Source organism: Citrus clementina, unplaced genomic scaffold, assembly GCF_000493195.1.
Source record: "Citrus clementina cultivar Clemenules unplaced genomic scaffold, Citrus_clementina_v1.0 scaffold_6, whole genome shotgun sequence".
In the NCBI taxonomy this organism is placed as follows: domain Eukaryota; kingdom Viridiplantae; phylum Streptophyta; class Magnoliopsida; order Sapindales; family Rutaceae; genus Citrus; species Citrus x clementina.
In genome coordinates, this window is record NW_006262139.1 from 1,710,992 (window position 1) to 1,722,997 (window position 12,006).

Sequence of the window (12,006 nt, forward strand, 5' to 3'; positions counted from 1 at the left end):
GAATCAAATGGATTGTTATGGAGTTTAAGGTGTGAACCAATGATTTCTACTGTCTAGGTCCAGTTACTCAAACAACAACCTAATTAAAATCCTCTTCTTTGTTTATTATTATTATTCTTATTAAAAGGAAGAATTGATTGGGCAGGTCTATATGCTATGTTTTTGCAAACTTTTTTCAAGGGTAGCATTCTTTCGAAAATCAAGTCAAAGAAGCTACTCCCTATACCATGGTGCTTTCCCCAACTTTACCATTAGTGCCCACTGCCATGCAACTAAATTTTTAATAAATATATCTCCTACTTTTTCTTTTCGGGAATATACCTTCAAAATTATCAGGGTTCAATTTTGGCTAGTTATACAAATACCACTTTTACTTGATGGTTAGAGATTCTATTCCATAACAGCTCAATCACACATAATTCAAAAACGCCCAAGTCACACACACAAGAACAAAAGAAGGCATAACAACTGAAACGAGAGAGGGGGTGGAGAGAGTTCCAGTATAAATTCAGGATCCCCAAACCCCTAAACTTGCCACACATAACACATACCACCTCCCTCCGTCAGCAGACAACAAAGTACTCAAGGATAAATTGGCACATCATCATAACAAAAAAGAAAAAAAAATATATAGATGCTTCCAGACCTCAGAATAGCAAGTGCGCACAAAAGATGAAAAAATGTGGACTTATAAAACTATCACAGCTTCATCCAAGCACAATTATACCAAAGCAAGGAAGCAAAGTCCAATATTGTCATAGAATTATATAAAAATTAGATAGTTAAGCAAAAGTGTGCATACCATCTCCATGGACACTTAAATCCAAAAAATTATAACAAAAATTAGATAAGAAAAGAATGTAACGTGAAAGATTTGTGCTCATACAGGAATTGTAGTTTTGAAAACTGACGATGGTGAATGAAGTCAGAGGCAGCGAACATCGACAGGAGCGAGGAACCGAATCGAAAACAACAACAAGCTACAGCGTCGACACACTTGAACGAAAGTCACAGGGGCGGCAGCTGGCGTGGGTGTGTGAGTGTGACTATCGTTCTCTCTCTCTTTCACGATAGAGAAGAAGAACTCAAGTGAAATAAGTAAAAGGGGAATTAGGCATTGCGTGGTTTATTTATTTATTTATGAATAAATAAATTATTTTGGATAAATTATATATAAATTAGTTTAAATGAATTATTTTATATGTATATATTATCATATAAAAATACATATATTTATTCATTTTTTAATGTATAAATAAATAAATTATTTTAAATAGATTATTATTATTATTATTATTATATTATTATTATTATTAAATATATATATATACACACACACACACAAACACATGCACACATTAATATATATATAGGGCAAAGGCTAACCCGATTGGTTTTTCAATTTTGTTCAAGTTTAACCCAAATCGAAATGAAAACCGATTGGTTCTTAAGTTTGAATTCAATCCGGTTTTTAGATTTAAACCAAATCAAAAAAAGCTTGAAAGGAATCGAATTGAACCCAAATTATGTTTAATTCGGTTTAACCCAATTCAAAAACCCAATTCATTGTTTGGTTCTTACTAGTTCTTAAAATTAAGTTGCAATTTTATATTAATCTAACTAAATTGAATTGATAATTTATAATTACATTATTTCATGTAATAATTTATATTTTATATGGATATTATGTGAAAATATATTTTTATTTCAAGTTTTAATGATAATTTGTTTTAAAAATAAAATTAACTACATTATACTTGCTCATAATTTTAACTATATATTAGTATTGACTTTACGGGTCAATTTTAATTTTAACTTTAAAAGATATATAATGTTATATTCTACCTCATAGTTTTAATCATAACATATGCAAGTATTCCAACTTTGAGGTAAATTGAACTGCCTATCATTCAATCATTATATTAAAATTAAGATGCATGCGACCGAATGAGCTATTCGTTACTTGTAGTTCAAAATTCCCTAACAGGAGTAGTCATAAGCCTCTCATCAAATTATATCCGTAAGTTTTAATAAAAATAAAGACGATAATAATAATAAGTTAATTTACAATTTTTTTTAATTTATCGCTTTTTCCTAGTGAATATGAATTTATTATTATTCCCACAAAAAATTAACAACTAAAATATTTTATTTTTCTTAATTTTTCATAATATTAATAAATTTTTTTCAATGAAAATTATATTACTTGTTAATTAATAAAAAGATTAATCACGGACATTAATTAAAATAATTAAATGCACTCTAAATTTATAAAAAGATTAATCACGGACATTAATTATTTATTAGTTCATTAGCAACAAATAGTACTTTTCGTCACTAAAAAAAAGCATTAGTGACAAAGTGTTGGTGCTAAATATTTTTCTTAATATTTTAAAATAAGGTGTCATTATATCTATTCATGCTAAAGTAATTAGCGACGAAAAGTAATTTGTCGTCATTGATAATGAGCATTGAAACATATTTAGCGACGAAATAATTTCGTCACTAAAACATACATTTTGTGATGAAAATTAAGATCGTTAGTAAAGGTTTTTTTTTGCAATGAATTTATGTCCATCGAGATTGGAAATGAGCATTGAAATATATTTATCGATGAAATAAATTCATCGCTAAAGGAACCTTTTGAGACACAATAGAAAGCGTCACTAAAAACTCTTTTAGCGATAAAAACATTTTGTCACTAAAATGAACTTTTAGCAACAAAAAAATTTAGTCGCTAAAAAAGACATGTGGCGACGAACGTTATTCTCGTCGCGAAAATGTATTTTTCGTAAAGAATTTTTTTTCACTGCAACTAATAACGAGCACCGAAACATATATAGTGACCAAAGAGTTTCGTCGCTAAAAAGTCTTTTAGCGATGACAGTTGAATTGTTGCTAAAAATGCTTTTTGCGACGAAGCTGTTTCGTCGCTAAAACATAATTTTTGCGACAAAATACTTTTCGTTGTTGAAAACAGTTTTTTGCAACCAAAAAAAAGTTTGTCGCTAAAACATTCTTTTAGCGATAAAATATACCATCACTAAATCCCATACAACGGTCGCTGAATATGGCTTTTAGCGACAAAATTATTAGTCTCAAAATGTATATTTTTTGTCACTAAAAATCTAGGCACCAATTTTTTTTTTGTTTTGGTGCTAAAATTTTTTGCTATGAAATAATATTTTGGTCGTCATATCCAGTCTTTAGCAACAAATTTTTCGTTGTGAAAAGTGATAATTAACTTTTCCTTTCCCCAACTAAAAATTTACCGATGAAAAATTTTTTCATCACTAAAAATCACTTATTGCAACGAAATTTTGTTTGTTGCTAAAAGTTTCATCACAAAAAAAAATATTCTTGTAGTGAGTTATTATCATTTCACTCATTTAAGAAGTATAAAATATCAAATAATTACAAAAAAGTTTTGTTCCTATCATTTTACCATTAAATCTTTACAAAATCAATCATTTTACTACTTTTTTCGTTAAAACTATTAGTTGACTAATAAAATATTAATTTTACTATTTATGATAAAATACACATATAGAAGTATCAAATAATAGGCATAAAATTATTATTATGCTCTTAAATTGTTAAATAATGGTTTTGATCATGAATTTATGAGTAATTCTAAATTTATTATAACTATAAAAGTAGTTAACTGACCAAAATAGCCCCAAATATTTTTCTCAAAACAATACACAGTCTTTGCTAAAAAAAAAAAACATTTACAGCTTAGTTACAGAACCCATACTTCCATATTTAAGTATTTTTTAGAATAGATTATACCTTTTTTTTTAAACAAAAATATCCAAAGCTATTTTTGTTAGTTCACTACTTTTATAGTTATGATAAATTTAAAATTTATTTATAAATTAATGGTTAAAACTATTGTTTAACAATTTAAGGGCATAACAATAATTTCATGTCAATTATTTTACATCTCTATTTGTGTATTTTACCAGAAGGGTAAAATTGATATTTTATTAGTCAACTAATTGGTCAACTATACTAACAAAAAAGTAGTAAAATAAAAGGTTTCGCAAAGTTATAGTAATAAAATGATAAGAAATAATATATCTTATGGTCATTTGGTATTTTATAATTCTTAAAATAATGAAATGATAATAACCTTAAATTTTATTTGTACAGCACAATTAATGACAATTATTTTAAAAATTACGTTATTATTAAACTGATCTTAAGTGAGTATTTAAAATAATAATATTATATTTAATTATTTGATATTATCTTTAATAATAATATACTAATATTTTTAAAATAAATAATTTTATTAAAATATAAGTGTTCATACTATTTTTTAAAGTACAAAACTATAAATAGCTCAGCTCATTTTGAAGGGGTGATTATAATTCCATTTTCCACTCATATTTTTATTTATCTATTATTTATTTGTTTTATAAAACGCATCGTAGGCTTGTACTCGGTAAACAGCAGATAGAGAGAGAGAGATCGAAAAGTGAAGAAGAGAAAGCAATGGCTCGGTCCATCTCCTACATATCGGGCTCGCAGCTTCTCTCTCTGAAACGCCGTCCAAATATTGCCGTTATAGATGTCAGGTACATAGAATACTAATTATCTATGTATGTATGCTACTCCTCCTTGTTTATTAATTTAATTATTTATGGCTTTAATATTTATTATTATTTGTTGGATAATTCATGAAGGGACGATGAAAGGAGTTACGATGGGCATATAACAGGATCTCTGCACTACCCCAGTGACAGCTTCACTGATAAGATCTCTGATCTTATTCAAGAGGTCAGGGGCAAAGATACCCTTGTTTTTCACTGCGCTTTAAGCCAGGTCTTTCTCCTTTCCCATTTTTACACCAATCCCTTTGGTTATGATTATTGAAAGTCACTCAATGCATTATCTTAATGCATTTTCTCCTCATTTAATTATTCACTAGCTGTTGTTTTTACCTGTATTTTAAGTGATGCCATTGATTTGCGAGGCTGATTTTATCATTCCTTTGTCAGGGTAAAAGGTCACTAATGGGCGTCGATGCTCTGTAATTAGGAGTTATTTATTTATACTTTTAAAGTCTGGAAGGCAAGAATTCTTGAATTCACGTTCAGTTACAACACAGAATTCAAAATATTTATTTAGGAATGAATTGTGAATATAAGCTAATAGTTTGATTGCATGGAATTTCCATGTTGCAGAGATGGTATTTGCATTAGACACATATTATTCAGGTTAAATTACTAAATTGGATCCTTTGTGTTGCTTTAAGACACTGAAGCATCTCAAGTGATAAACAAATAGTGAACTCTATCAATCAATCATCTAATCATTTACATGATAAACAAAGATAAATAGCATGAATATTGATTTGAAATCTGTTTTCGTATGAATGACCAAAGCTAGGCTGTTGTATGAGCATTTGGAGGCAACTGGACAGTCTCTTTTTTCTCCCTTTTTCAACTGATTTCTCATATTAAATGCACCTATCTCTTGGTGGCATTTCTATTATCTTTAATTTTTAGAGCGGTAAAATTTTCCAGGCCTTGATGAGATACAAAATGGGATGGATTAGGTTTCCATGGCGTATAATTTTTGGATAATAAAGGCGTTAAATTGATGGGTGGAATAATATATTTATGTCTGCACTGTATTGCTCATCTGCCTTGGAAACTTAGTCTAATATGGCCTGGTTCTTTTAGTGGTTATTGTCTTTTTGGAGGGCAGCTCCTTTATGTATAATGTGTGTGGTGTGAATGTGCATGTAGACTTTTGGAAGATTGAACTGTATGCTTATCTTGTTTCTTCTTGGGCCCCCATTATGAGTTTCTTAGATTTTCTTACAGTCCAGTTCTATTAGTCGACGAAACGCCTTCTCCAGTTCATTGGAGTCATCCCTATACTTCTTCTACGAATAATTGGGGAAAAAAAAAAGAAAAAGAAGAAACTATTGGAATACAGATCTTTCTTGAAACTTGCTCTGTGCATGAGCATGCAATTCTAGGAAAGTCACAGCTTTCAGGTAGTGCTTTTTGCTCTCTGTGTAAACCAGCCGGTGATCTAGCTAGTAGCACAAGCAATCAATCTAATAAGTTTCATAGAGGAATTCCATACTATTGCAGCTGTAGACCTTGTATGGATTTTTGTTTCTTCTATTTACTTGAAAGTTTTCTAATTGGTTCTCTTTTTCCGAAATTCTTTACCTCTTGTTGCAATGCAGCCTCATCTAACCCAATTTGCAATATCCTTGATCACTGGTTTCTCTTAACTTGCAGCTATTATGTTGTGATTTCTTTACAGAGGCATTAGCTTTGTTAGTGTAAAATTTTCAATGATGATTTTCCATGTCTTCAGCGGTAAACTTTTTACACAATTTCATATCATTTATCTTTTGTTTTCTCGCTTCTGCTGCTCTCGATTGTGGCCTTGTTGTGTTCATACAAGCATCTTGCAGTTGAGTTGCTTCCAGATACACCATTTATCTTTCACATATATGCTTTGAATTATATTTCTCCAGATTCATCATCAATAGTAGCACCAGCTTGGAGCTAAATTAATCAGTTTGAGATTTACCATTGGTTATTAATGCTTCCTATGTTGCATGAATTAAATTTAGATATTGATAACCTAAATTTTATTTCATACCCTAAGATGTTTAACTTTGTTAAAGAATTCCACTAAAGTATTTATACAATCTGATAAGTGTTCTGTATGATTTTGTAGGTTCGTGGCCCAACTTGCGCCAAGAGGCTTGCTAATTATCTCGACGAGGTGAAAGAAGATACCGGGATAAATAGCATTTTTGTCCTGGAACGTGGCTTCAAGGGCTGGGAAGCTTCTGGGAAACCTGTTTGTCGCTGCACTGATGTTCCATGTAAGGAGGAGAATCAACAATATTGATTTGATGCAAATCACAGTTGAGAATCACATATAATTATGTCCCAATAGTGTTATAGCACTGTTTGTTTAGTGAATTCATTCCTGACATTACATGATGCTACTTAAACAATATAATATGTAATGCTAGTTTTTGATTTAGTTTCTACCAACTGTGCTTCCTTGGGTAAACATTGCGGATATGAGAGCCTCTCATCACTTCCATTCTCTAACTGTTTCTTCGTCATTGCATTTGATGTAGTTTTCTCCGGAATTCATTGGAGCAGTATTTCTCCTTCTTCATAGAAGATATTCAAGCTGAGATCGTTGCCACTGCATAGATCAAGACTAGTCTGGACAAATTTTTACCGTATTGTGACAAAACCATGATATTGTTGAAAAATACTTTGCCGTCATGATTGAAGCTGATTGTGACCATTTTGGTCAAGGATAGATGGTTGTTTAGGTTATTATCTACCTCTTTATCTTTACCGCAATAGCAACGGGGGTTGGTGTGAGGGGGAACTGTGACTAGGGCTGGGCAAATAACCCGACCCGATTTGAAAACAATCGGTTCGGATCGGATCGGGTTTTAACATTACCCGATCGAATTTAATTTCGTCAACCCGATCAGATCGTCGTCGAATTGGGTTTCACTCGATCCGATCCGCAAATCCGATTAGATTTGGCTATTGAAAAAAAAAAAAAAATCAAAACACCCACACACAAAGGGGTGAAAAATACAATGCTGACACACTCAAACTCACTGACACACACCCACCCCCCATCCACACACACACTGACACACCCACCACCCACCTCCCATCCACAAAAAATCGCAATAGATAGCCTTTTACTCACATTTCAGATTTCACAGCCTCACGCTTCACTCTCTTCTTTGGTTTTTCTCCAGTTTTCAACCTTAAATCTTCACAGCCTCGCTTTCTTCTTTTTAAGTCTTCACTCTTCAGTTTTCACAAATCGATTTCTCACACAATCGGGTTTCACAGATCGGGTTTCAGTCACAAAAGCAAGAATCGATGATCATTTGCAGACACAACCATCGGATCTGTGGTTCCGTCCATCACCAAGTTTCTCGCCTCCAAGCTCCACTTCAACCCAGCAACCTGACTTCTCCAACCCGCAACCCGAGCCTTGTGTTTTGAAATTTTGATGGTTTTTCTTGATGTTGTGATTATTATCATATATAAATTGTAAAATTTTAATGTTCACCAGCTAATGATAAAGAAAATCAGTGATAAAGAAAGCTGTAATGTATTTTTTTTCCAATCATGGGCATACATTTTTTCATTTTCCAGTCCAAACCAATTTTAATCCGAATCCGATCCGAACCGAACTTAACCCGATTTTTTGACCCGATCCGAATATATATTTGAATCGGATCGGATCGGATTGAATTCGGATGGATTTCTGTCTAACCCAACCAACCCGAAATTCGATCGGGTCGAACCGAACTCGATCCGAATCCGATTTTCCCCAGCCCTAACTGTGACAGTCCTATTAAATTGGGCGCTAAGAGCTTTTTAAGCCAAACTAGTGGGGTGATCTGTACTTTTGTCTGTAAGTACTTTAAAATTTGGCCACATACACCGTGTTGTACGTGTCAGTTAAATATAGGGGAAAGACCATATTAAAATCAAATCATAAAGAGAGAGAACATCTTAGATTAGATTAAGAAGGATTTTATCTCTCCTAGTTGAAATTTCCTATGAATAGAAATATAAACTACTTGAAAGAGATCTAGAGAAAAATTCTCATGAATGAATTAATAGATTTCCTCTCATTAATAAAGAGAAAAAAACACCCTAATGGATATTATATTTTCTCCTTGATTTTATAATATTTTTTACAGAACTAAACACTAACTTGAACTTGAAGTGTCTTTTGCAAGTTTTGGAGCGGCGCTTGAATATGAAGATGAAGGATATAATTGTCATTTCATCTTAATACTTTTTGTTTTTACTATATTACCCCTGATTTTTTTTTAAATTGTCTTCTAATCATTTGTTTAAGCATTAGTAAAAATAACCATTTCGTTTAGAGAGAATTTTCAAATAGGATCGTCCCTATGAAAGGCCTCTGACGTACATATTTTAAATATTTAAAATTATAAGTAATTTTTGTAATTATGATCAGTTTTTAAAAGTATAAACTCTAAACCTTCATCATTATATCAAAATTATTTTTTATCTGAATTGCTATTAAAAACAATTTGATTGGAACAATAAAAACAATTTAGTTAAAAAATGTAGTTACATTTTTTAAATAATATTTTGACGACACTTTTTGAATTGGAGTTGAAATAATATTTTGACGGCAGTTTTTGAATGGGTTCCTCTATGATGCTGTAATGCTTTTACAACATCACTAATATTTTAATTGTGTACCATTGGATTTAATAAATGGCATATAATATTTGAACTAAAGAAAAAAATAATTTAAAAAATAATGGGAAACATTTTGTTAACCGATAATTTTTGTAAAATAACTGTGACCACCCTTAGAGTTTGAAGTAATTGCACTTAAATAGCATATTTTATTTAAAATTACTTTGCAACCTTCCTTTAAATTTGTAATGTAACAATCTTTTTTAAATAAATCTTCCAAAATCTATTACCATTAAGTATAAAATATAATATCAAGTAGGTTATTTAACACAAATCAAATAAATAAGTTGCAATTGTAAAATTTATATATGATATAACACTAATAAATAACATAAGTACATATACTTAAGTAAATGTCATAATTACATCAATAAACTCGTTAGTGAGATTGCTTGCAGCCTAAAAAATACTTGATCACACATGTTTTAATAAAATTTAATATCGTATATTAAAATACTCATTATTTTATATAATATTAAGGACCATTGTATAATTGATCATTAAGTATATAATATTTTTAATACCCATTTAACATACTTATCCTTTGAACTTTTTGTTTATCTTACAATTAATATTCTTACATGGTAGGAATTTTAAGTTTTACAAGCCTATATATTTTCATTTTATTTTCAAATATCACTTTGTTAATTTCATAAAAGTTAAATCAATATATATTTCTAATGAGCTTTAGTTTATGAATCATGAAAAATTATTTTATTGATATCCTTTGATTATAATTATAAAATTTTATGTTATTAAGAGTCATTACTTTTATTATAGTAATTAATAGTGACAATAAATAAAATATTGCATCCAATAATATTTACGTGGAAAAAAAATGAAAGAAAATCTTTTATATTTTTATTTACATAGTAGGAAATTATCCAAGCCTTATAAAATTTAACTTTCACAAGCTTGTTTTCATTTTATTTTCAAATGTCACTTTGTTAATTTCATAAAAGTTAAATCTTATACATATTCCTAATTAACTTTAGTTTATAAATCATGAAAGATTATTTTATTGTTATTCTTTGATAGTGATTATAAAATTTTTATGTTACGAAGAGTCATTACTTTTATTATGATAATTATAGTCACAATAAATAAAATACTACATCAAATATTATTTAATGGACAAAATGAGAAAAAAATTCATTGTATGTTTTTATATTTCCATTATAAAGACATAGTTTGAGATACTTTAACTTAAAATTTTGACATAATATTTGAGTCATTAATATCTCATAGTCTAATGGTTGATATTGAAAGTTAAAGCAACATTTCATAATGTTATATCCTCCACCATTGAATTGCATGAAATTAATAGTTTATTTTTTTTGTTAAAAATTTAAATAAAATATTCCTCACTATATAGTTATATGGACATCCATATTTTTCAATAATAATTGGTGAATAAAATATTTCTCATTTTGTTGTGACTCATATAGTATTATTAATAAAACATATATAAAATAGTTTATTGCAATGCTTCTATTATCATCATTATTTAGGTATTGATGGTTTGTAATTAAATCCATACAATACAAATTATTATAAGACTATATATAATATCTTTATATAAAGTATTATTGAAATAACATTACTTCTTTATATATTTAATACTATTAAATATATTTCTAATACTAAATGTAAAAGTAAAAAAAAAAGAGCAAAAATGGTAAAGTACGAGAATTAATACATAATAATTTTAATTCCACGTTATTTGTATTTCTTTCATTGTTTTGGTGATTTAAAATATTTATCAATTGATTAGATAAAAAATAATTTAAAGTATGAAGAAATATTACAACTTGCAGATTACTTGTTACATAATTACTTATCCATTAAAAATAAATTAAGGGTGAAGATTCTAATATTAAATCCAATGATCCCACTATTGAATGTGGGATTTTTATCCATTATAATATAAATTTTCTTTTTGAAATGCAAGTTATGCAACCCAAGAGGGGGGTGAATTGGGATTTTAAATTTTATGTTAAAAAATTCGCACAACAATTTAATCTATTGCCTTTTACAAATGCAAAAACAATAAATTCAATATAGCACAATAATAAAAGAGTAAGGGAAGAGAAAACAAACACAATGATTTTAACGTGGTTTGGCAATCCCCGCTTACTTCCACGCCTCCAAGCCAACCAAACTTGAGGATTTCACTATCCAAGCCTCCCAAGACTTCAAGTTCTTACAATTGACTTCCAAGGTGTCAATGAACCTTTACAATCAAGAGATTATCTCCCCAATCTCTTCACCCCAAGTGTTTCTCACACTTAGACACTCACAATTTGATAATAAATGAAAATTACAACAAAAACTCTCTTTAAAAGTGGATATGCAAATAATAGTACAATAATGATTCAATAAATGATGATTTGCGAAATGGAAGCTCAATATGTGTTATATGATGTTTTTTATGCTTGCATTAGTCCTTAAAATGAAGTTGGAATTGAGTTTTTATAGTTAAAGCCCGAAAACTAGTCGTTATAGACAAATTCCCGCAACCAAGCGGTTAACCACTTGATTTATCTGGCTAGCTGCCCAAAGCAGTGATGTTATCGTTAAATTTGAATTTTGCTACGGTAACACTGTTCATAAAATTATATTTTTACCTAAAACTTTTTATAATTACACTATGGCCCAAAGCGTCATGAAACTTTACAAACAGGTCCAATTTCAGAATTTCTAAATAATACTTGTCATTCCCAAGACTTTA

General features: G+C 29.5%; 1 protein-coding gene across 1 annotated transcript; it reads left to right on the forward strand.

Annotated features, from left to right (window-relative positions):
* Positions 1–4,418: 4,418 nt before the first annotated feature.
* LOC18038582 (dual specificity phosphatase Cdc25) lies at positions 4,419–7,577 on the forward strand. The gene is made up of 4 exons (XM_006428288.2): positions 4,419–4,583; positions 4,692–4,830; positions 6,715–6,865; positions 7,130–7,577. Exons 1-4 carry the CDS (start codon positions 4,501–4,503, stop codon positions 7,171–7,173), a joined length of 417 nt encoding a protein of 138 aa, XP_006428351.1. The 5' UTR covers positions 4,419–4,500; the 3' UTR covers positions 7,174–7,577.
* The last annotated feature ends 4,429 nt before the right edge of the window (positions 7,578–12,006 follow it).